Consider the following 25,597-nt stretch of genomic DNA (forward strand, 5'->3'; position numbering starts at 1 on the left):
ACATTAAAGTGAACTGGGATGTCTCCTGGCAGCAAGAAATTCTCTCTGATGCACAACTTGCCTTTAAAAAGCATTTCTTACTGCTTTTAGAAAAGGAGGAGACTCAGAGTGAGACCTCTTGGAGCTCAGGGAGCTCAGGGAAGGACTCCAGCCCAGCTCATCTGACCCGAGGCTTTTCCCCTTGCTCTCTGATTTATATGCTGCTTTCTCAAGGTGCTACAGTAAAGCTCCTGCAAAAATTTCCTATGGACCCGATGAGGTCCAAGGGCAGCAATGGCCTCCATAGGTGCTGCACAGCGTCCTTGGGCAGCCCTACAACATGTCCTGCACAGCCTCTCCAGTGACCAGTTGCTTCAGCAGCACTTTGTGATGGTCTGGAGGGATGTGAGGCTCCTCTGTGGGCTATGCTGAGGGCCACCAATGGGACTGAGAGCTACAGACCTGCTTGCCACACTGAAAATGTGGAAGTGAGACAGATTCCCACTTACCTGGTCCACTGGGATGGGATTGCAGTACAGCTCTGTGCATTTGAATGACATTCCTAGGGGGATGTTAGAGTTTTCACAAGTATATGGCGTCACCTGAAAAACAAGCCATTTTCCATGCTAGGAGGAAGAGACAGCCACTTTAAAGTCTCACTTTATAAGACAGCTCCAGGGCTGTATTGCCACCACTGCAATACCAGCTGTTGGGTAAAGGCAGAGGCCTGGAAACAGGTGGTCTGGCTGGGTTGGGAAGTGGGTACATGGAAATAAGGGTTCGTCCCAGCTTGCTCTGGGAAGGAAGCTGGAGATCTTATAATATCATCATGATGGAGATAAAGAGCTCGTTTGACATTGTAAAGAAAATAAGCCAAAAAAATCCCACACTCAGCACAGGTCTGTAGGATCTGAGTGAGTGGGCTTCTCTGAGCAAAACTCTCCTATTTCTCCCTCCCCAGATACCTCATGTCCAGCCACTGGTCCTGCTGCCCAGCCCACAGGACAGCAGGGCAGCAAAAAGGGAGGTCAGCACGAGCATGACTTTTTGGTGGCAAAGTGGGAAGGCAACACAAGCAGTAGATGTACAAGAAAATCTACCTCTCTTCCTCCTCTAAGTCCTTTCTGTCTGGCAAGATGCTGTGATTCTTTAATGGCTGGGGATGGCACCTCCACATTTCTAACCCTGAAGCGTCTCTGTTGAGGTGTCAAGCAACTGGTTCTCGTCTCCGTTGGTGGGTGGGGTTTGAATTTAGGTGGGCAAGGCTCATATCTGGAAAATAACATGACTATGAACAGGGACCTGCAGTGGGAGGGAGGGACATGTGCACGAGCAGCTCCTGGTCACGATGCAGCCCCTGGATGGGGGCTGGTGCGTTGAGCTCAGAAATGGTCTGATCCAGCCCTTCCCAAACCAGGCTGGAGCAGGTCCATTCTAAGGGCAGCCCAGGGATGGTGCTGGGCTTGCAGCGGTGCAGCCAGCTGGTAACTGCTTGCAGTGAGGAACTACAAAGGACAGGGATTGACACCTTGTGGGGATGCAAAAAGCACAGTGGGAGAGGAAAAGACAGAGAAGAGATGCAAAAAGGTGAGATTTGAGGTACCAAGGGGCAGACCTGGCCAGTGATGAGCCAGCATAGCCCCCGCAGTGCCCAAGGCCAGAAACTCTGCATCTCTACCAGGTATTTATCTGGAATGTTCCCCTGACAGTGTTGGGGGGATTGGTTAACATTTTCCAACACTCCCAGGTGACTCAGGTCACATCCCCCATTTTCAATTGAAGCAGGTGCTCAGGGTAACTCTGCTTATGTTTCTAATGCCACATGAGGGACACAGTTGAGCCGTGCCTGCCTGACACCCTGCTGCAAGTGTTCCCCACACAGTCAAACACGACCTGGATGCTCCATTCCCAGACAGGAATTCAGTGCCTTTAATGACCTGCTACCTAAAGAATAACTGTCTTTAGCTTTGTAGCTTGTTATCTAAGGCTACGTTTCATTTCTGGATGAGAGGCTCTCTCACCATAACCCCCAAGAGATCCCTAATCATTTATTCCACTGTCTTTAGTTTTAATAAATGGTTTGAGGCAACTTCCCAGGACCATGGTGCCTAGACAACAGTATTTTTCACTCTAAAATGAAACTCTGGGAGCCAGGGAGTTGATGGGAGATGATGTGATGAACAAGTCCTGCTGCTGAGCAATACAGAACCCATTAAGGGACGTTGCAGTGGGGAAAAGTCAAAATGAGTAACACGTGTCACAAAAAAAGGAAGGGAGTGAAGAATCCAAGGTGTCCACTGAAAGCTGACCCTTGGGAAAGAAATTGTCCTGGCACTACAGGAGTTGTCTCAGAAAAGAAGGAAAGGGAAGGTAACAAGATGTTCAGCATCAGGCCAGGCACTAAGCAGCTCTTTCTCTGGTGTGAACTGGGACTTTCTGGGCATCCTCCAGAACAACTGCAGGGAGGAAGGCAAGGAGCAGAGAGCAGCTCCTCTGCCTGCAGACAGGACCCATCCCAAAGCACAGGGGCCAAAGGGCCTCCACCAGTACTGTGGAGCTGGGACTAGGAACCCTTCATCATGGTGGACATTTGCCTCAGGCCACAGAGGTCTGAGAAAGCAGCTTTCCCCCCCAGCTTTCCTTCCCAGGGGAAACCACTACGGGGGCTATACAGCACCAAATTGGTGGAAAACACCTACTCCCTGAGCATCCAGCCTGACCATGGCTGGTCAGTGTCACTTGCACAAGGGAAAGTCAGAAGCAATTTGCCAGATCCTAGGCAAACAGCCTTGGTCTTTGCCAAGTACAAACAGGACACCAGGAAGAGCTTCAAGGAGAGGGCAAAGGTGCACATACCTCAACTTGTTCACCTGGCTGTCCACATGGAATGACCAGTGGTAATTGACAGGGAGTGGGCTGTTGTTGGTTATCTCCAGAGAAAGCACTTTTTCAGTGCCAGCTTTGATGCAGCCAAACTCCAGGGCGCTGGGCTGGATAAGGAGATTCGGGAAGTGGACTTCTCCCCGAAGGGTGATATACTCCTTGTAAGGATGGCCCCTGACCATGTCTATCATCAGAACCTTCTCTTGTTTCCAGCTATGAAAGTCCAGTTCATAAGCTGGGTCAAATGCAATGTAGAGATGACTGGTCTCTCCTACATCCACTGTCACAGGCTGCAAGGAGATGAACAGTAATTAATCACCTGTGGGATGACAGGTCTGACAGCAGGAAACAGTAAACCTTCAAAGTGTGACCCCAGCTTCTCAGTCACCCTCATTTCTTTACAACGAGGGTCTGACTGCAGGCACCACACCCTGGCCCAAGATCCTCTCAGGCTACCCTTTCTGTGCTCAGCACCAATACAAGGGGATGGCTGCTGGAGAGCTGGGATGCTTTCCAGGAGACACCTTTACTGCACGCCTGGCCCCGATCTGCTTTCCTGCTCCCTTCTCCTCGTGTCTTAGAGCCAGCATGGATGTTACCAATTCAGGTGAGATTTTGCTTCCTTCAGCAGCTCTGCTGATGCAGCTCAGGCCAATCCACTGCTGACACTACAGAATAAACTTCTCGACTCGAGGACCTCCCAACAGAAAGGCACCACCACATCCCTCCTCTTCAAACCCCCTGGAGGAAAACAGGGCTGCTCACCTGGCCAGATGGGAGGGGCTGCTGGTCCGCATCACAGACCATGAACGGCTGCTCCAAGTACAGCATAAGGTCGAGTGGCAGGGCACAGGTGTTTTTTAAAGACAAAGGCTGGTACTGCAGAGTCAGCACATCGCTGGGTTTCTACAGCAACAGGAGACAAGGAAAAACAACCTCAAGTGGCCACAAACCTCCTGCTTCTGCTGCGTTTCACATTTTTCAGCCCCCGAAGTGCATCCATCTCTATTTACCCTTTCTATTTGTTTCTACCCTTCCAGGAGATTTTTATTTATAGTAGATGCTTTCCATGTTTAGAAACCACAGCATCCTCTGGGGGACAGGGAAACACTCCCATGTACAGATGAGGGAATAGGCCCCTGAGAGGAGGCAGCTGCTTGAACAAGATCTAAAGCAGGAAGTGAATCCAGAGCATTGGTCTCTAGTTTTGTCTCTCTATTGAGCAGAACAGCACTAGATGATCTTCACTCACGTACAGTCATTTCTTACAACCTTATTGGCTCTAGCAGCCTTATAAAAGCAGTTCATCTGCAACATGTGTCCTGCTGCCCTTGCTACAGGGACAAGGTGTCTGTGGCTTCAAAGCTCTGATCAGCCTAGGCTCTTCCTTCCTGTCCATGCATTGTGCTGGGCTTTCTGCATGGTTTAGAGAAACCAGAGAGTTTGGGAAACTAGTTCTGGATGTACTGATACCAAACAGGTGCTGTGCTATAGTATGTGATAAATCAGTGTGTGTGGCATTGAGCAGAACCCAGGCACAATCAGGGAGAGCTGGAAAGCTTCTAATTACATCTGAACTGCCTGTTCCAGGGATTCTGTGATTCAATGGAAGCCTGGGAACCAGAGGAGAGGCCTGAAGCTACAGAAACCAAATAACAAAACATCTCTTTTTCAGACAACTTGCAGGAAAGGGAAAGATGATGCAGGAGTTGGGATCCAGAGACTAAAGGGCACCTGCTCTGCCCCAGTGTTATCATCAGTGCAGCTGCAGGATATGTCTGGGGGTCCTTTGAGGCAGGTGAGGCTTGGGGAAATGCACAGAGCTATACCATACAGCTATACCATAAAGCATTCATGCCAACAGCAGAGAAGGCAAAGAGACACAGGAGATGATGGGTTTTTCCTTGAAAGCCTGAGGAATTTCCAGGAATCCCCATTTTCCCCAGCTTCCCTACAGCATCAGTGTTTAGACATCACCCTGCCTTGGAGGATCCTCAAAAATCTCCCTTTATAGTGAGAAGAGAAACTGGCATTTCTCTATAAGTGGCCACGATCCCCCTTGGCAGTGCAGCTGTTACTGCAGTTTTACTCTGGGGAAGTTAACCACCAGTCTCATCTCTAAAAGCATCCTCACTCACTTTACAAAGTGCCTCAGGAAGGGTAAAGAGGGGCTTTAACACAAGCACACACCCTCCTTAGCCATGCTGTTAAATGCCAGGATGCAATCCAGAGACTTACCTTCTCCACTCGGAAAAAGAATTCTTTGGTTGATACTTCTATCGAGGGATCAATAAACTTGCAGGTAATGACCGTGGCTGTTATCAGCTCTGCGGTTGTGCGTTCCCCAATGATGGCTTCACACAGCACATAATTCTGCACCACCTGTGTGCAAGAGACACTTGTCACCAGTGGGTGCTGGCATCCAGCAAATTGGCTCACCACCCACCATGGGCCCTATTCCTGCCACAGAGTTATGGTCACTGCCCCCTTTTCTTCCTGTGATGCAGCTTATTTATTCTGCACTTAATTGTCTCTAACACTGCACCCCAACAGCCACAAAAGGCACTTGTGAGACCCTCCCTCCCTTCTCACACAGCTTTTGTCTTACTCTGTGCATACCCCAGATAAACCACTTGGCACTTGTTTAATTCACTTTCTTCTTGGGGTCCTAGTCTAAGTGTAACTTATTTCTTTGTCCTTCCTTGCTGACTCAGCATGCAACACTGTTTGCCCAAAAAGAGCAGTATTTCCTTCCACCCTAATTATGTTTGGTCTTTGCATATTAAATGTTTTAATTAATTAATTCTGAGTTAAGTATTTTTAAATTGAATGTTAAAATTAACATCAGCCCAGGTACAAAAATCAAGTTCCATTATCAATATTTTCAATTGTTCAAAGTAGTTTATTAAAAGAGTTGCACTATTCCCAGTTAAAAATCCCCAGTTAAAAATCCCCAAGTTATGCTCCCTTCTCAAACTTTAAACCACCTGTACACCACAAGAGTTATCTTTCCCATGTTTATTGTATACTTTTACAAGTGTTTTAAGATGTGTTGGATGTATTTTAATATTTTTTAAAGTGTTTTTACTTTGCACCCTAACTCAAAGCCTAACTCCAAAACCCCAGTTTCTAACAGCCACCAGCTATTTTGAGCTCCTCAACCCTTACCCTGCAGGCAAGCCCCTTGGCAACCTGAATTTTAATGAGGGCACTTTACCACCCTTATTTCAACTGATACCACCCCTCTGACAATGATGAGCTATTGGTGGGCTGAGATGATCTCTCAAAGGGAAAGCATCAATCATTTCAGGCCAAAGGGGCGGACGGTGGGCAGACTGGGGCAGAGCAAAGGCACTATAAAAGAATGAGACAGGCCTCAGAAAGTCAGACCCCTGCAGGCTAGCTGTGGGTGGAGTCTGGTGCTGAGCAGTAAAAGCCTAACTCCTATCAAGGAGCTTTTAATAACCTTTTTAGACTCTTGGATCAGCCAAGAGTCACCTCAGCACTGCAAGTCCTTTTTCATCATCTGAGGTCCAGTGCTGTTTCAGCCAAAGATCTCAGATCCCTGCACTCCTGGGACATACCACCTGTCGAGCCATAGGATCCCAATTTTTGTATTTTTCTAATTTTTGTAATTTTTCTGCTTTCAATAAATTATTTTAATTTTTAATTTAACTAAGAGTTGTCGCTTTCCTCACACACCTCTATTTTGGGATCAGCACTGGGTTTTGGTAGCTGTGAATAAAGCTTTAGCTGGCCTGATGGTGGCCAGCAAGGAAAGCAACTGGTGCTGCCATGGAAACGTGTGGCCTTAAACCAGTTTCTTGATGGCTCCTGCTCATTTTTTCAGGCAAATGTCAAGGGACTGTGGAACAAGCCCAGGGGAGGGGATCTGATGGTTCCCCAGGCTCAGCCCTTGGTGGGGACCTCACCTGCGGAACGCTGGAGAAGCCTTGCACCACCATGTGAGCTGACTCGCCTGGCTGCAGCTCCATTGACCGTGGCTGCAGCTGAAACAAGGGGGTACGTTTGGGGCTCTGGGAATCCTCTTGGTTCTCGGAGCTACTGATGGATGTGAGGCTCTGGCCCTCCTCCTCAGATGGGCTGTAACATTTCGTGGTCCAGTAGAGCTGATGGAAACGGTGGCCCGCGTTTGTGAATTTGAACTGACGAAGGCAGAGAATGAGGCTAGAAGAGAAGACAAGATGGAAAATAGTATGGGAGTAGCTATATTTCCCTGGTCATCAGACTGCTCCCAATGAACAATTTGAGGTGTTAATAGCTTGGAGACTGTCTTCATTTCCAGGTCTTAATGTGGACCAGAAACAGTGTCTGATAAGCTGCCCTTCTGACGTCATCATTGCAAAGAGAAATATGTTTATCATGGCAATGTAGCATTTTCTAGGAGACACTGACAGGACCTGGTGTTTTCCTCCAAAATGTTTGTTCTGGGTCGATTCATCCTGTTACTGTATTTTGTATTAATCTGCGCCCGAAACTGTTACTGAGTCTTTAAGATCCTGCACTTGGGGACCTTGTGTGTGGGGGTATGATTGCAGGCATTTTTAAAAACCAGCTCGGAGGCAGTTTCTGGATGAGCCCAGCAAGCTGGCAAAAATTGGCTGCCTACTCCAGGAGAGGAAAGCAGGGGAGCAGGGCCTCTCTCTTTTGTGGCAGCTTTGGTTTTGCACTCATAGCCATTCGTAGAAACTGCATTTTGCAAGTAGAAACTGTTCTGAAGTGAACTTTGTAAACTCTGCTGGCAGCAGCAAAAAAAAACGAGCGAGGTCCTGGGCAGAGCACAGCAGCAGCAGCAGAGCCCACAAACGACACGAGGAAGCGGCGGCAGCAGTGGCGCGGACCCCACACAAAGCAGCAAGTTTCCATCTGCTCTAGAACTGCTCTGTGGGCTCCTGCCTTCCCGGTGGGGGTTGTCACCATCCTGCCTCTTTGTTCTGGGGGCCCCTGGTTGCCTGGGAGGTGCCATTTTAGAAGGGAAGGGTGTGATGCCATCTTCCCTCAGTCCCTCAGCCACATGGCCGCCTCATCCGGGCGCCATTTTGGGAACCTCTTTGTTCTGGGGAGTCTGCGAGATCATGACTTGATCAAATGAGGACATAAACGTATTAGAAACAAAGACAATTCAGTGGCAATTTAGCACTGGTTTCCATTTCAGTGGCTTTTGACGGTATCTAACAACTCTCAACTGGCCATCACACGTTTCTAAAGGAATCTCTGCCTTCAGGGAAGGAGTCAGGGCTTTGAACACTAAAGAAGATCTTGCCCAAAGGACGACAGCAAAACTGCTCCTTGCTGAGAAAGGAAGAGAGGTGGGAGCAGAGAGATCTCCTACCTGAATTGGTATCCCAAGTTGATCTCCGGAGCGAATGGTTTGTCGGCGACTATGGTGGTGCCAATGCCCCAAGCCATGATCGAGAAGGTGGTCCAAAGGCTGTCCCTGATGAACAGCTCCACCTCATCAGCAAAAAGCCCGGTGTCATTCAGGATTGCTGTGACAGTCACAAGAATCTCAGACCTAGGGGGGATCACTCCTTCACTGGGATCAATAATGAAGACATTGGGTTTGCGAATCTGTAACACAAACATAATATGCATTTAGGATGGAAACCATACACCCTGATGTCTTGTGGGATATAAGAAAAGGAAAGACTAAAGAGGGGAGGATAAAAATCATAAAGGCTTAATTTGTCTATAAGTATAAGTTACAGTTTCTGGCAACAGCAGAGCTTATACAACCTGTATTTTCCCCTCCTTTAACGGACTCACCTAATTAACCCAGTTTTGCCCAACCCAAGGGATGCTTATCCTCAGGAGAGTATTCCTTCCCCAGTCTTTCTCTGGAGTGTGTGCCAAGGAAAGCTACTTTCTCTCTCCTGGCTTCTCACAAAGGCTCAAGGCCGGAGGAAGCCAGGACTGCTCAAATCCCACCCCAGCAGCCACACAGCTGGAGGACACTGCTGACAGCCTGAGGAATAACTCTGCAAAGCCAGCTGAGCAAAACCCCAAAGTCTCCCAAGGGAGCGTCAGTGCTTCTCAACATCCCCTAAAGGACCAAAGCCCTCGCTTCCCCCTGACCATCAGCTGTAGAGGAGTGCCCCAGTGCTCTCTGCTTTGGAAAAGTCAGCTCTAAATGGTTAGAGCAGAGCAGGAAAGCAGGAAGCAGGAAAACACCTGCAAGGCGTGCCCTGTGGGCATGGCATGGCCTTCCTAAGCATTCTCATCCTCTGGTTTCTCATGGACCTCCCTCTGCAGATGGGGCAGGAGAGCTGGAAATGCCCGGGGGAGGGAGCAGAGGCCTTACAGCAGCACAGCTGGACTGACACAGCTCTGCAGGCCAGGGCCTGGTACGAGCATGTCAAACCCATCCTTTCCATGCCAGGCCCACCCAGCCAAGGTGCTCTGCTCCCTGCAGAGGTGGAGAGCAGAATTTCATGGTGGAGTCAGGGAAAGCTGCCCTGGCAATCCCCCACTTTGGGCTTATGTTTGTTTATGCCCCAAACAGCTGGAAAAGCAGCAAGAGGAAAATTCACCCCGCTCCTCTTTGGCCCAGGAGGCTGAGCCTGGACTCTCCCACACGGCCCGACGCTTTATCCACGGACACAAACAAGTCCACAGTGTCAGGTTTTACCCAGCTCCACAAGTTCAACCCACCCAATACGTAGAAGATCAAACCTCTTTTCAACGCTCTTTCCAAGCCTCTCCCAGATCCCCCCTCCGGCAGGGAGCACACCCCCCTCAGCCCCAAGCCAAGCACCCTTCCCGGCTGCACCAGCCCTGCTCCTCCTGCCAGAGGAGCAGCTCCAGCTCCGGCCCTGCAGCTCATCCCCCTGTGTGCCCCCACGAACTAAACAGCCCTTCTCTGCAGGAGGTCTCCAGAGATATTCACTGCTACAGAGCCCACAGGCTCTGGGGCTGCACAGCCCTCACGGGTGCATGTGTGCAAGGGCCCTACTGCTTTGACCCACAGCAGGTGTGTGAAACTTGCCTCCCCACGAGCAGTTTGAGGGCAGATCTCACCCCCTGGTTTCTGCCATTAACAGCAGTCTGGCACAAAGCAAATGCCCATGGAATGGGGAACCCATGGGGAAATCCATGCCCTCTCAGGAGCAAAGGGCCACAGGCTTCTCTTGATCTCAGAGCTCCAAAAATGTGCACACAGCCAAAGACCTTCCATAAAATTAAGGGAGAACTCGTCAACACAGTCCAGACTAATTTCTGCTCCAACACCTCTGCACCTGATTTCACTGAGGGCTGCCCCAGCTAAAACCAGCCCAGAGCCAGGTTCCTCTTGCCTTGCTCAGATGGAATATTGGAGTATCTTGCCTCCTTTCACACAGGATGAGATGGCAATCTTGCATATAAAAACCAAGTAATGGCTTCTATTGACCAGTCAATTTCCCTGGGAAACAGCCCCACAGATACTTACGATCTTCATCCTGAAGTCTGCAGCGACTAAACCCTCATTGACGAGGTGAAAGGTTTGTGTATTACGATGTAGAGCTGCAATCATGCCAAGTTCTATCAGTCTTGGTTTTGGGTAGATATCTGCCCGCGTTCCAGTGCTCCGTAAAACCTGTCTCTGTTCCAGAAAACAGGCAAGAAAGATTTGGAAAAAAAGCCAAAACAAACCACAACAGGGAAAGCTAAAAAGGCTTAAACAGCTCAATCCTCCTCAAGTTATTTCTTTAGGGACAACTATCACTCTCCAGCTGAAAGCTGGGCTTTTGGGGGGGGGAAAAAGAAAAAAAGACACATTCACCTCTGAGTTAAAAAGGATTACGGTAAGAGAAAGTTTCAAACTACAAATTATTGGCCCAAAGGTAAAAGCTTTGCAAGAAATCTGTAGTTAAGACCAGGCTGACAGTTAAACAACTGGTTATTCTGGGGGGGAGAAACCCTCCTCTTTAAGGTAAGGAGCATGATCGTTAAAAGCAACTGTTTTGTCAAACTTCAGGCTCCCTGCCACAGCCTGCACTGCCTGGCCCTCCTGTTGACTGATTTACATGCAGTGCCACACTGGCCCAGCGTGATGGTGCCATCCAGGTGATTTGGCATCATCATTTCCGTATGTTTTAAGATGTTTAAATCCTTGCAACTACTTTCCAAATGCCAGCTTTCCTTTCTTTTACAGAAAGCTCAAGGTTCCCGGAAATCTTCTGACATCCTCTTTTGTGCTCAGAGAGATGACAAGACATTTTTAAACAGATGTTTCCAAAGTTAATAGCATTTTAAAGATTAATTAACTAAAATTATCTTTGATTCCAGCTTAGATGAATTATATGCTGTGTCAGACACTGAGATTACCACCTATAAGGCATGAGGTGTTTATGCCACCAATCCCTTCTGTCCTCCACACCAGCCTGTGCCTGTTTTCTCTGGAAGAATCCCTGTACGCTTTGCACCCTGCCAGGATGAGTTGCACAAAGGCACACATCTCCCCTTGCACTCACCAGCGGGTTTCCTTCATCCCCGAACACACCAATAAGGACATTGGTGTCATACTCGCCCAATTTTTGGGCTTCGATTGTAACTGGAATCTCTGCTATGCTGTAAGGCTGGACTATCCCACAGGGCTCGGAGCTGGAGTAGAACACAGGAGTATCTTCCTCGTGTTTCTAGAAGGGACAGAATCAAATGCAGAGGGACCTTTGAAGAAACTTTAAACTCCTTAACATCCACTACAATGGCAACTCACACACACTTCTAAAAATCCCCAGGACAAAGGTGAAAGGCACAAACAAGATGCAGGAATTGTAGGCTTAGCATTCTCAGGGGGTCCTGCAAGGAGGCTGCCAGCACAGGCATTGGTGTCTGTGGATGCAGCAGCTTTTCACAACCCTCTAAGATCTCCCACACCCTGAAGACTAGAACATGAACTGCTTCCTCAGGAGGTTAAACTGCACCCTAAAGTTTACATTCCAGTAGGATCTTGTTCTCAGCAGATCTTTAAGATTGAATAGAAACCAGCAAACCAAACCCTTTTTTCCCCCCTAATAATCTCCTCAATAATATTGGAGAGGAGGAGGCGGATGTGATGCCAAACCTGGGCAATAAGGCCGTAGCAGCCAGGAATGTGGCTGTTATTCACAATGAGGAACTTCCTCTCGTACGGCTCCTTCAGATGGCACTCATCGTAGCGCAGGATGGAGGGGCACGCTGTCAGCTTAGGAACGATGCATCTGGGGAAAGAGATGGCCCCAAGGGAATCAGAGATACTGAGAATGGAGAACGTTTACCCCTGAAGATTGTGAAATGGAGTGTAACACATTTGTCACTGTCAAATCAACATTTAACAGCCCTACAGTGATAAATTCAAAGTCCTCCCACTCAAACATGGCTTGTCAAGGAGGGGCAAACCCTGAGATGCAGCACCCAGAGGCTGCCAAGTGCCCCAGGCAGAACACTTGTCCCACAGCTGCCTCAGCCCCTCCTTTACCCAAGAAGGCTTGAAAGGACTCCTGGAACAGTCCCAGTGATCCATGAGCTCTGGGGGAGCCTTGCCAACAAGGACCAGTGCTCACCAAGGCTCTAAGAACACAAGACTACAGTGTCTCAGTAAAAATGACTCCCTTCTCTCCCATGGTACTGTTGCCCTGGCCTGAGAACTCAGCTGGTTTGCCTCAGCCTTGAAGGGCACAAGCCACCACCTGCCCTACGGAGTGGGTGATCACCCTCTCCCTACAGCTCCCTCGGTCCTTCACCCCACGGCTCTCTACACTGACTGTCCCCATTTGCACTTGCTTGACAAAACTGCTGCCCAGGCACTGACCAGACAGCTCTGCCTGGGAGAGGGAGCTGCATCCCTCTTGTCCTTAAACTGATGCCCACAGTGGCATAGCGGGATGGAATTTGGCTGCAGCAAGAAAAACTTCTGGGTTAAGTCTGAGAACATTAAAGCTCAGAATGGGAAGCAGAGGGAAGGAGAAAAACTAGAGCTGACCTGCCCCATCAAGGGCTGTTTTTCCTTCATAAGATCTTGCCCTCACCACTCTTGCTGTGAGCCACTTCCCCACTGGCAAGTGCCCTCATTAACAGAACCAGACCCTGACTCTCGGGAGGCTGCTCCCTGTGTCCCAAACCAATGCTGCAGGGTGCTCACAACCCAGCACAACTCCACCTCTTGCAGGAAGAAGGAGAGGAGGCCCTCGGGAAATTTGTTCCACCTCAAGCACCAAAAACCAGGCCAATAAATTATATCATTCCTGTTCCCTTTAGAAAAAGGCCCAGGATCATGCTGGGGTGGGAGCAGGGGTGCTTTTCACCACAGGCTGCTTTCCAAGTACTGCTGTTCTCATGTCCAGCTGGGCAGAACATGAGGTCATTAAGCATCATTTCTCCTTGGGAGCTGTAGCCAGCAAAGCCTGTGCAAGGCAGTGTGCTGGGGGAGGCCAGGGAAATGCTGATACCTGCCCGTGACGGTCAGTGCCAACGCTCCCTCACCAACACCTTCCACGTCCACCAGGATATACTGGTAGTACTCCCTCACAGTGTTGGAACACAGGGTCACCTGGTGGAAGAGAAGAGCAGTAAATTCTTCCTTACAAAAGCTCATTGCCCATGAGTGGTGTTCTCCAGTTCTTGTTTCATGGTAAGGAAAGGGAGGATTTTGCCTTAATTCTTCTGCTGGTCCATGTGTAGAGCACAGTCTCTGGGAGTAACACAAGCCTTCTGGCAATACCGGATTTGTTAAACACACCCTTCTATCAGGGCATAGGTCAGCTAAATTAAAATATTAGCATAAAGCTCTATGCACCACTGTATTCAAATTAAGGGGCCAATTTTTCATCTGACTGCAATGACATAAATGCAGAAGAAATCTGTTGTCTTGAACAGAACAAGTTCAGCTTTACAGCAAGAAATTGACGGCAAAGTGTGGCCCAGCAGGGGCTGGGCAGTTCATGGCTGCAGAGTTTTTTCTGTCTGCCCTGGAGATCCCTGCAGTGAACACAACTCATCTGCTCCCCAGGAGAGGAGAAATGAGACCAGGAAGAAAAGCAAACAGCTTTATACAATGACACATCTCTAACAGCCACCTCCTGTCCTCATCCTTCCTCTGCCCACTTTCAATCAAAGAAATCTCTCTCAAAAGCACAAGAGCGGCTTCCGTACTGATCATCTGGTACACAGTTTCAGCTTGTGATTTTGGAGACAAAACAGCTCCTTCAGGAGCATCCCCAGCACCCCAGCTAACAGAGGCCTCACACTGGTGCAGGTCTCTCACGCACACGATGCCCAAAGCCGGCAGAGCTAAAGCCCTCCCACACTCCAGTGAAGCTTCAGCCCCACCAGCTGGACTCTTCCCATCATACCTCAATATCCTGGTGTCCCTGGGGGAGGATGGTCTCTTGGCTGGGAGTCATTGTAAACTCCTTTGGCTTCACACAGAAATCAATTCCCTTCCTCCAGGATGGGTCGGTATTGTTGCGCATTTGATCCTGGCAGGTAACAACAGGCCCTGAACCATCATCCGACATGCGGAGCTTGAACGTCAGGGACACCGGGGAGGCGTTAGTGAGGCGAAAGTTCTTGGTGTAGGGAACACCTAGGAACAGGACACAAATATCCATTTAGGCACCAATTACATCATGACTCCTGGTGTGAATATCCTGGTAGGATGAAAGTGTGCTTGGAGTTTAGCTTTTTGTTATCTGAACTACAGCTCACCAAGCAGCTGCATGAGGAATTAATCATCACTTAGTTCCCTTTGACACTGATCCCAGACTGCTGTCTTGAAAATGCCCACTCTTAGCCCTGATGAACACCACAAGTTTCTCTCTTTCTCATGGGGAGGAGCTCCCTCACCTGCTCCAAACCAGCACCAGTTATTTCTCACTGATGAGTGTGCACCCAGACTGAGCATTCATCTCTGAAAACTCAAGCTGTAAAATTCCCTGTTAAGTCTGCCAACACTGCCACTGTTTTCAAGATATATCAACAATGAGCTGTCATTGAGAAGCTACAGCAAAAGAAAGTGAGGATGGAATCAGGAAACAGAACGTGATGCAAAGCACCCCAGTGCAGCTTCTCTCTGCAGGATCCTTAAGGCATCTCTAGGTTTGGGTCAAACAGACTGAGCACGTGACAGCTCAGAGCCCACTCCACTGGAGGCAAACCCGAGCCTTGCTTCAAGATTCGCAAGTAGGAACCACATCACACCTCACCCAACAAATGGGGACATCACACCCGTGCTGCTCACTGTGATTGCTGCCTGCAAGGGTTTACCCCACTTCAGCTCTGAGATTTGCTTTCCATACTGGAAAGCCAGAGATACAGCCACGCATGGTGGGGGTGTCCCGCAGAGCGCAAACACCACCCACAACCTGCTCTGCAGTGGACATCTGGCTTGGCTGGCCAGCTCTGTGGAGAGGAGACTTCTCCTCAGGCTTCTCACCAAGAGTCATCTGAACACACGTGGGGGGAAAAACCAACAGCAGGCACAGCCCTGAGCTCCTCCGTGCCCATCAACAGGGACCACTGCCGGCTCCAGCAGTGACTCCAGCATGCAGGCAGAGAGGCACAAGAAGGACAGACACAGATGTCCCAACCTCAAACGAGACTGAAGTCGCCACATGCAGACAACAGTCAACAGTTGAAAAGAAGCAAAGACACAACAGCTGCCTTCAGCTGAAGGGACCTTAGGAATGAAATTGGATTAAGCAATAGGATCAATCTCCTACTACAGAACCATGTTTCTACCTGCTGCCTATCTTGTTTCATTTATTCAAAAGGCAGCTTAACAAGTGCCTCAGTGCTGATGCAAGGGAGGGGAAGAGGCAGCTCAGGAAAGCAATGAATTTTCTTAGAAAAGTTAATGAACTTCATTGTTATGGGTTCAGGCTTCGTAGCGAATTTTTCCCTTGGTCTGGGGAGGGGGAGAGAGGTTTTGGGGGGTTTTGGCTGTGGGGGTGGGCTTTTGCATTCGGGGTTTTTCAGGAACTGTGCCGTGATGCCGCGAGCCGTTGTGAACTCGGACCTGAGATTTCGCAGGAAGCGGACCTTTCCTTCCTTCCTTCCTGTCTGGGATCGGGAAGGTCCGCCACGTGGTGCTGCGGGAGCTTGTGTGCTCGGCCCCGCGACTCCGCTACGCTGCAGCTCGGCACTACGATCGAACCTGCCTGCCTTCCCCCCTCCTGCCTGCTGCTGTTCGGCAGTGCCGAGATCGCCTGCTGACCCTGAGTTTGCAAAAGGAGCCATTTCCTGCCTTCCTGCCTTCCCTGCCGGTGCCGGCTGGGAGGGGATCGCTGCCCTACCAGAGCCATCAGCTCCTCCTGCCTGGGATCATAATCACACCCAAAGGGAAACACAGTACTCGGCGGGTTGGAAGCTTCTGTTACTGTGGTGTTGTTTGTGCTGTCCTGATCTATTCTAGTAAAGACCTGTTGTTCCTTTTCCCAGATCTTTGCCTGGAAGCCGTGTAATTTCAAAGGTATAATAATTTGGAGGGAGGGGGTCATCTTTCCATTCCACCAAGATTCCCGCCTTCTTTGGCAGACAGAGACACACCAGAATATACTGACATTCTATTCCTTGGTTCTATTTGATCTCATGATGGCAAAATGCAACCTGAGGCACCAGCAGCCCTGGAGTTCACACCCTGAAGAGGCAGAACGTGAGTGATGGATGCTCTTATGTTCAAGTGCTCAAGTGTGGAATGCATAGATCCCTCACTCTGCGTCCAAGCCCAGGGAACACTCACCAAAGGCGATGTCACCGAAGTCGATCTCTTTGACGTCCAAGTGTAAATTCGGTCCATCGATGCACCCCCTGCGATGACAAGGACAGAGGAGGCAAAGGTTAAAGGGAATTGCAAAGCATCTGCCTGTCGTGGCTCAGGGGCAGAAAACCTGGTGTCAGGGGCACCATGGGTTTCAGATCAACACACCACCATGTGCTCAGCACAGTGTCCATGTGGACAGGAGGCAGCCAAAGCCAAGTGGTCAGCAGCCAACAGCCCCTGATGGGGCTTTGGGCACAGGGCAGGCAGGAAGTGCCCCAGAGTTGCTGCTGGTCCCATGAAGGACCCTGAACGCACACCCAGACACGGCTCTGTGCCTCAGTTTCCCCATCTGAAATGGGATGGACTTCTGTAAGCAGCCTTTCCAGCCACAGCTTCCCCGATTTGCTACTTTTGCTACTTAGCTGTAACTGGTGTTTCCATGGAGCTTTCTCAGGACCCACACAGTAATTACAGACAGAGTTTTGAGACATGAAGCCAGGGGAGCCCCAAACATCTTCTGAAAAAAGCAGCAGCAATTCTACACACTGGACAGATGAATCTTAGAGGAAAGGAGCAGCTTGTCCCCAGTGCATCAGCTGACACAGCCAAGAGCAGTGATTTAAACAACCAAACATGGGTGTGTCCTCAATCTACCACACCACCTCACCTGCCCTTGAACTCAGCAGACACAAGCTCCAAAAGTCACCAACATCCATTGAAATCAGCACTTGAAGCTGCACAACACTCACAAGTTTATTTAATGGTTGATGCCAATCAATGCCCACTCTGGCTTCTGGTTAAAAATCAAGCACCAGTGAACTGTGCCTTCTGTTGTATTCACAGGACTGCCCTTGGCTCTGCTCTATGCACGTCAACAAGAGACACCTTGCTCAAGGAGAAAGCTGCTTATGCAATAACAGCCCATGACCAGTTTGGGGGAGGGACAAAGGAGAATCTATTATTTGATGTTAAAAGGTTCCCTCTTGATTTCCAAAATAAAAACCCAGCACTTTTCTCCAAAAACAAAGCCAGCAGAATTGTTTCTCTACTATGGGCAGACCTACTTACCGCTTAGTAATAACCTTCTTGTTCTTTTTCATCCATTTCCCCTCATCTATACAAGGTATAATCGACTGCAGATTGCTTTCATTTCTTTACTGCCTTAACCCAGTGGCTCCCAACAGCAGCAGCCTAGCTCCAAAGCTCCAGAGCAGCCAGCATCAGCTTTCCTGCTTACACTACATTATCCCACCAGCACATGGCTCAGGCTAGCAGGGACAAGCCCTCATGCTGCTGTGGTCCTGAGAAGTGAGCTCTGCCTCCCCTATTATCACCCCTTCTCCCTTTTGCTGGCAAGGATTATCTCTTGCAGTGGCACCAGCCCATGGGATGAAGGCCAAGTTCTTGTGACAGTCCCTGCTGCAGAGTTCCCTTTCCCACATCAGCTCTTTCCTGGCTGTGGAGAGGAGGTACCGAGCACTCTCTGCACAGGACTTGGGAGCTCAGCCTGTCTCCATGCATGGGCATGAGAGCTGAGGTGAGGCTGCTGCTGCCCCTTTGGGACCAATTATTATCAGAGGATTTTAAAAATGCTGCTTCTGGCGTGCAGTCACCCAGGCTGGCCCATCTCCAAAGCCCTGGAGGCCTTGCTGGCTGTTCAGGTGGGACATGCCGGAGCAGCTACTGCCTAAAGCTGATCCATCCCACTGCCTGCCATGGTTCAAGGCAGAGGGAGATCCCTGCAGGGAGGAGTCACTCCGGCTCCCAGGTACCCACACAGGCCAGCAGGCATCCTCACACTAAGGCAATGTCAGGATCAGAGCAGAGATTATGACCTCAGGAAACACCTTTTTTCTCTGCTCCACCCCAAACTGAGGTAAGTGGGGGATGTCCCAGAGTCAGCTAGAGATGTGCCCACCAAGCTCCTGGAGTCCTTACTTGATTCTCAGCACTGCAGGCATAGGAGATCCAGCCACACTGAACTGGAACTCTTCATCAAACACCCCCAATACGGTGGCTTTGAAGGAGATCTGAATAGTCTGTCTCTCGCCTGGTGCAATGATGCCCTTCCTGGGCACAAACTCGAAGCAGTTGGCCACGTGTGCGGTTGGAGGCACGAAGGTGAAGTGAGCATCAATAAGGCCCTTGTTAATCAGATCCACCTGCAGCAGCAAGAAAGCAAAATGGAACTACATGTGGAATCTTCCCTTCTTGGGAGTTATTTTCTAATGAAGCAACTGACACCTGGAAAGGGCAGAAGATGCTTTGTGCTTCTGAATGGCAGAAGTCAAAAAAATACCACAGGACAAGTTCTGCCTTTAGGTTTTCATGCAAAGCACTGGTCACTTCACATAACCAGAGTCACCCTGGGGTTATCCCATGGACACAGAGCAGTCCACCTCTGGTCAGCATCACCAGGCTCATTCAGAATTCAGACCTGGTCCTGAGAGCAACGTGAGGTGATTGCAGCTGCGTAATGAATCAGCACAGAGCTGCTGCTGCTGCCCCGGTTAGCACAGCTCCAACAGTGCCATCTACTCATGTGCCTTTTCTCAGATCACGGAAGCAATTCATTGATAAACAATGAGGCACCAGCATGAAAATGTACAGACAGCACCATCTTTTGGTAAGAAAACTCAGAGTGCCTTTCCCTTCCACAACCAAGCTTTTGAAAGTGTCTGGAATGATGTAGTGCCTCATTTCCTACCTCTTTCAGTTGCTCTCTGTCTTTGTTTTTTGTTTGGTTTTTTTTTTGTTTTTTTTTTTTTTGTAAACTTGACATTATTGGGGTGGAGGCAAATAGGTAGAAAATTCCTTTGCTTTATTCCCAGGAACACTTTTTTTTTTCTAGAGCCAGAGATGCACCAAGGCTGAAGCCTGGTGAGGGACTCGTCAGCAAGGGCAAGCACTCCCCTTGACCAGCGCTGAGCCAGGAGGGTGGATGGCTTTCCTCCGACTGCCAGGAATAGGCAGGAGGCACTGGACTGAAAACTCTTTGCAATGGACTCGAACTCAAATGCAGCCAGTTTGTTCCAGCTGCTTTTGGACAGTCTGAGTACAAAGCTGATTTGTGTCTGGGACTGGAACAAAAGCCTCTGCACATGCAGCTTTTTGACCTAGTGTTGCTTTCATGGGCCAAGGGGTTTTGCAGGAAGCCTCCCAGCTGATGGCCAAGGAAGGCTGCCAAAAAAAGCAGGGCTTGGGGTTTCATGAACAGCAGACACGCCTTTCCAACCCCTCCAGACTGGAGCAGTACATCAAATATTCCCTGCTCACAACTGCCCAAGTTGCCAGGAATTCCACAGGTCCACTAGGCTCGCTGCTGCCTCAGGAGTGATCAGGATCCACCCCAACCCTGCTGCTCACCTCATAGGCATGGGTTGTGTTGACATAAATGTTCCCAAGGTTCAGCGTATGACAGCTGAGTTCAACCTCAAGTCCTTTGCCTTCCCCTCTGAGCTTCAGGGGCAGCCTGATCTCATGGCCTGTGGAGAGATGTCCATTTCAGTACAATAATTCTCTCTGTTATCCTGTATTTTCCAGGCTGCCTCAATGCTAGTCCCTGACTCTGAGCTGGATGCAACCAACTCCTGATGCTCCAAGAGAATATATGGACCCTTTTCTTCCCTCAGGAGATATCCCTTAGGGCTGACTTCCAATTTCTAACCCATTCCTTGGGCTGGTTTCTCATTTAGCCACCAGATTGCTGAGTTTAAAACATCTCTGATGTCCTGTAGTGACAGGACAAGGAGTAATGGGTACAGATTGAAAGAAAAGTTAGATACTAGGAAGAAATTTTTTACTGTGAGGGTGGTGAGACACTGGAACAGGTTGCCCAGGGAATTTGTGGAGGGGTTCCAGCCCTAGAAGTGTTCAAAGCCAGGCTGGATGGGGCTTTGAGCTACATGGTCTAGTGGGAGGTGTCCCTGCCTGTAGCAGGGGGCTTGGGACTAGAGGATCTTTAAGGTCCATCCCATCCTTAACATACTTAACGTGGTTTTATGGTTTCCTTCCCATGCACTTAGAGGAGCTTTGAAATCCATTCAGTGAAGGCACAAAGCTCATAACGAGTTTGGCAATTGCTACCTGGCAAATTGGGTTTTGTAGGTGGCCCAGCAGCACAGGACTCTGTTGCCAAAGCCCTCAGCTTCTGACACTCAGCACTGTGTTCTATTTCCACAGACTGAGAGCTGCAAGGTGACAGTTCCCACCCAGGAGAGAAGCAGGTGCTGGCCAAGGGTGGTCCTTCCACAAACACCCTGGGCTCAGCAGGCCTCAGCCACCTCTGGTCTGGTGGTGTCTGGGCAGTGGGAGGTGATCCAGGGTCAGGGAGTACATTTCTAACTCAGCTCCCACTGCCTGATGATGGATCCATGTAAAATGGACCCATCCTGGAGGTCAGTGGTCTAGAGGGACTTAGTGCTCATTCACTAAAGCTCTTCTGCTCTGTAGCTCTTCGGCCTTTGAGGAAATGCTGGCAAAGCCATGGCAGGAAAGCTTCTCCCTGCACTGCCTGGGTTGTTCTGGGATCAGTAATCCAGACACAGGTGCTCTGAGCCCTGGCCTTACATGGGAGACTCCCTGGAAGCTGCAGGGACAGTGGGGATGTGCCAGCACTGCCCTGCTGACCACGGACTCTTCCCAGCAGTTACGTGGGAGCCCAAGGGGCTCAGGCTTGCACCATGGCTTCACTGTGGGGGAGAGGAGCAGGGGAAAGGAGCTGTACCTGAGATGTTGCAGTAAGCCACACTTCGATACTCCAGTGCTTCTTGGGGTTTAAAGGTCACCTTGATTTTGGCCGAACTATTTGGCCTGATCTCTCCCTCCTAAAACAGAAAGAGACAGCAAACCATTTATCTTCTAACATTACATTTCTTGTTTTCACCCACAGTCCTGTAAGCCTTTATTTAGAGCATCAGCGTTGAGGCAGGAGTGAACAACACAAGGAGCCCGAGGAAACCAAACCAAGCTCAACACACTGCTGGGAGCTCTTAATGCTCAGCTGATGAGCTCCCACTCTCCACAATATTCCTACTGCTCTGACACAAGCTCTTGGTCATTTCATGCTGCTGGCAGCTACAGTGGTGTGTAACTGCCATTGTGCACTTATGGCTGTTGGCCTTAGATGGGCACCAGGAATAACCATGAAGAGAACACACTCCCCTTCCTTGGAAATAAAAATATTAGTTTAACCTGTTTTGAAAGAAAGCAGAGGTGGTTGGGATTATTCTAGGGTTTACTCCAAGATGAGAAGGGATTTTGCACTGTGCAGACATTAGGCATTCATCATCTCTCACTATACCAATACTCAGAATCAGGGCTCTGGTTGATGGAAGGAGGTGGGGCTCTGCTTGCATAAACAGAAAAGGAAAAGGTTTTCTGTCCCTGTGTACAACAGAACCCAAAAAGCCCATTTGAACCTTCCAGCCTTGTGTCCAGGCTCACAGATGACACTGGAAGGGAGATTCAGAAATAGTGCAAGTTGTGGTTACAGGAAAGGATTGGCATTTCTATGATTAACCTTGGGCTGAATTTGGCCTCCTTTTCCCAGTGAACCATTGCATGCTTCAGGTCAATATGTGAACTGGCAGTGCTCCAGCACCCCTGCTAAACCCCACACACCATGGGTTGGGAAAGCCCCTACCTTGAGGTCGAGCCCCAGGAGCAGGGCTTGGCTTTGTCAGGCTCCCACCCCTGCCCTGAGCCCACAGGGCAGAAATGCTTTTAGGAGCGAGCTCTCTGGCCTCACCAGAAACTCGATGTCTCTTCCCTCTCAGCACATCAAGCCAGCTGAGCATCTGCCGAGTGACCGCACGGGGGGGGGGGGGGGCAGGAGGTGACTGGAAGGGGGAAGGGAGGAGGAAGAGGAGATGAGGTTCTCAGCTATCACTCACCAGTGGCTCAATGGAAAAAACGTCATCGGAGAACAGCATGGGGTCTTGCTGCACCTTTGCCATCTCCTTGTCGACCATGTCGCTCAGGATGGCAGTGCGATCTTCACAAGTGCCCAGCTCCTCCATTACGTTTTTCTCCTCCAGTAAATTTTTCAGCCAGACCTCTTTCTCCAGACTATGCAAATGATAGAGCCTGCAGCCGCAGGGAGAGACAAACCCAGCAGATCATTTAATAAGCCACATATTTGCAGAGATCAGTGTAAATGCAGGAGAGCAAAACACCTGGGGAGTAGCAGCAGCAGCTCCTCAGGAAGGGGCTGACCCTGAGCCACGGGGTCCCAAATGGATCAGAGGATCCCTAGTTGTTCACTGGCACAGCACGCAGTTTTACTCCACACTTACAAGCTCAGGAGAGGTTTCGAAAGCCAGCAGCCCTCAAGAGAATCTCCTGGCTCAAAACCTCTGCCACAGCTGAGGGGAATCCACCAGCCACCTCAAGTGGCTTTTCCTACCACTGAGCTCCTCAGGGGAGGCAGATCAAGATCAAGGAGCACCCATTGCAGGACTTCCCTGGGAAGGGGAGACAAAGCTGGGCTGCAGCTACAGGTTACCAGCATCACTCTTTGTTTCTTTCATTTTAGACCTGCCCTGTTCCCTACTCTGCTTTCCATGAAAGCATCCCAGAGCACTTCCAAAGGAAATTCAGACATTGCATCCCTTCAGTGACATTCAAGGTTTTATATGCATGAAAACAGAAGCCCTGAGAAGGGAAGGGACTTTTTTGTGCAGGAGGGAGACAGCAAACTCCTGGAGAGACTTTTTCATGATACAGGGCTTTTTGGGTCCCATCCCAGTGCATGGTCATAGAATGTGCTGAGAGGGAACTGTCTCCTCTCATAAAAATGTCCTCTCTGCTCTGAGATCTCACAAGCTTCTCTGACAGCAGGACAGTAGCCTTGGAGCTAAAACCATCCCTAAGACTGAAAGTAAGGAAGAACAAAATGTCCTGGTCAAAGTCTAGGACACAAACTGGCATGAAAACAAATGTAATTGGAAAAAAACCCACAAAACCAAAACCAGGCTGAAGTTAACTGTGGGGAAACCTAGTTGCTTCTGAGGGGAAAGTGGATCACCTGGGGTCCAGGCTGAGGCAGGCAAGTGGGAAAAAATGGAAATAAAAAGTCCAGGGAAGTAGCCAGAGAATGTCAGGGGGTTTTCTTTTAACACACAGAGCTTGCATGAAGTCAGATACTGTGTAAGTAGATAGAGAACAGCAGAAAACCAAGAAGCCCAGGGCACTAAAGGACCCTCTTACCAGCCATTCAAGCCGGTGAGGGTCGATCGTCTGGTCTTTTACAGGCAATTTTAAATGGCTCTGGGGAGTGGGAGGGACCCAGCCCGCAGCAAACAGGGGCTTGCTATGGCAGTTTTGGCACGGCGGTGTTGGCACGCAGTTTGTTGGTTTTTGCGTGGCCATTCACACAAGCAGGCTGAACAGAAAGGGTGCAGCCACCCACCCTCCTGGCAGTGGCTCGTGTCTTTTGGCTGGTTCTGAGGAGTTTGCCTTTCTTTTTTCTTCTTTGTGCTTTTTTCTTTTTTCCCCCCCAGGAATGTTTTACAAATGATCAAAAGCCACTGCTGCTGCTGCCAGCAAGAGTGTACTAACCCAAACAGAACCCCCAGGAAGGATGCAGCTGTGCAGGCCCCTGGCTGCAGGGAGGGTCTGAGCCTGGCATTAGTGCCAGAGGACAGCGCACAAGACAGCTGTGTGTGGTGTGAGCAGGCAGATGATCTGCTCTGTCCGGTGGCAGAGCTTAAGGAAGAAGTGGAAAGGCTGAGGGAGTATTAGGGAGAGGGAAAGGGAAAAGGCTGGTGGAGTTACACCCTTCCAACCCTGAGAGAAGCTCACCAGCAATCAGACAGCCCTGCCCTTCCTGCCACCAGGCAGAAGGAGAAGACCTAGGAGATGGTGGGGAATGGAAATGGGTCCCTCCTGGGGAGGTAATAAAATTCCATCCTGACCCCCATCACCTACCCAGGTGCCCTGACAGAAGAGGTATGAGGCCCTGGATCCAGAGGGTCAGGCAGATGACACTAAAGAAAAAATTCTGTCTGGAGAGTCTTCCAGTTGCACTTTGTCTGCCAGACAAATCACAATCTCAAGGGTTAAGAAGAAAAGAAGGGTAGTTGCAGTAGGTGACTCCCTTCTAAGGGAGGGCCCTGTATGTCGACTGGATCCATTCCAAAGGGAAGTCCACTGCCTCCCTGGGATCCAGGTACTGGATATCACCAGAAGATTCCCTAATAACTAAATGAACTAAATCAGCTCTCTGATTATTACCCACTGTTGGTTGTCCAGGCTGGCAGCGATGAGGCTGACAGGAAAGGCACCAGGGTAATTAAAAAGAACTTCAAGGCTCTGAAGTCAACTGGTTGATGGGGCAGGAGCACAGGTGGTGTTCTCAGTTCTTTCAGTAGCAGGGATGAATGATGAAAGCAACAGGAAAACCCACATTATCAATAAGTGGTTTAAGGACTGGTACCATCAGTGAAATGTTGGGTTTTTTTATCAGGGGGCAACTTCTACAGCACCTGTCCTGCTAGAGCCCCTGAGCTGGCAGGTCTGACTGAGAGGGCTTTGAACCAGATTTGAAGGGAAAAGGGATGAAACCACTCTCTCCAGAGAGGAGCCTAAGGGCAGTAAGCCAGAGTTAGGGGTGAAGTCAGCAGCCCAGCTGAAGTGCATGTACACTAATGCATGCATTAGTGACACATAACAAACAGGAGGAGCTGGAAGTCATGGTAGAGCAGAAAAACTATGATGTAGTCACCATCATGGAAACACGGTGAGATGACTTGCATGACTGGAGTGCTGCAACGGATGGCTACAAGCTCTTCAGAAGAGATGGGAGAGGGAGAAGAGGTGGCTCTGTGTATTAGGGAGGCTCTCGACACCATGGAACTTGAGATTAATGATGCTAAAGTTGAGTGCCTGTGGGTGAGAATCAGGGGAAGCCCCCCAAGGCCGACATCCCGGGGGCGGTCTGTTATAGACCACCCAACCAGGAGCAAGAGATGGATGTGTTATTCTACAAACAGCTGA

At 49.7% G+C, this 25,597-nt stretch overlaps 1 protein-coding gene across 1 annotated transcript in view; it reads right to left on the reverse strand.

Moving 5' to 3' along the window:
• Positions 1 to 25,597, reverse strand: part of LOC138117197 (hydrocephalus-inducing protein homolog) — a 74,040-nt gene that overhangs the window by 35,849 nt on the left and 12,594 nt on the right. Inside the window, exons 9-25 of the mRNA XM_069027272.1 lie at positions 22,495 to 22,687; positions 21,327 to 21,426; positions 19,967 to 20,085; positions 18,539 to 18,762; positions 16,580 to 16,647; positions 14,193 to 14,425; positions 13,290 to 13,390; positions 11,927 to 12,062; positions 11,334 to 11,498; positions 10,310 to 10,462; positions 8,216 to 8,454; positions 6,795 to 7,050; positions 5,101 to 5,244; positions 3,628 to 3,768; positions 2,836 to 3,152; positions 1,080 to 1,251; positions 489 to 605 (exon numbers count right to left, since the gene is read on the reverse strand). Of these exons, the coding sequence (XP_068883373.1) occupies positions 489 to 605; positions 1,080 to 1,251; positions 2,836 to 3,152; positions 3,628 to 3,768; positions 5,101 to 5,244; positions 6,795 to 7,050; positions 8,216 to 8,454; positions 10,310 to 10,462; positions 11,334 to 11,498; positions 11,927 to 12,062; positions 13,290 to 13,390; positions 14,193 to 14,425; positions 16,580 to 16,647; positions 18,539 to 18,762; positions 19,967 to 20,085; positions 21,327 to 21,426; positions 22,495 to 22,687 (2,878 nt within the window). The remainder of the gene's footprint in view (positions 1 to 488; positions 606 to 1,079; positions 1,252 to 2,835; positions 3,153 to 3,627; positions 3,769 to 5,100; positions 5,245 to 6,794; positions 7,051 to 8,215; positions 8,455 to 10,309; positions 10,463 to 11,333; positions 11,499 to 11,926; positions 12,063 to 13,289; positions 13,391 to 14,192; positions 14,426 to 16,579; positions 16,648 to 18,538; positions 18,763 to 19,966; positions 20,086 to 21,326; positions 21,427 to 22,494; positions 22,688 to 25,597) is intronic.

The sequence above is a fragment of the Aphelocoma coerulescens genome, chromosome 11 (genome assembly GCF_041296385.1).
Source record: "Aphelocoma coerulescens isolate FSJ_1873_10779 chromosome 11, UR_Acoe_1.0, whole genome shotgun sequence".
NCBI lineage: Eukaryota > Metazoa > Chordata > Aves > Passeriformes > Corvidae > Aphelocoma > Aphelocoma coerulescens.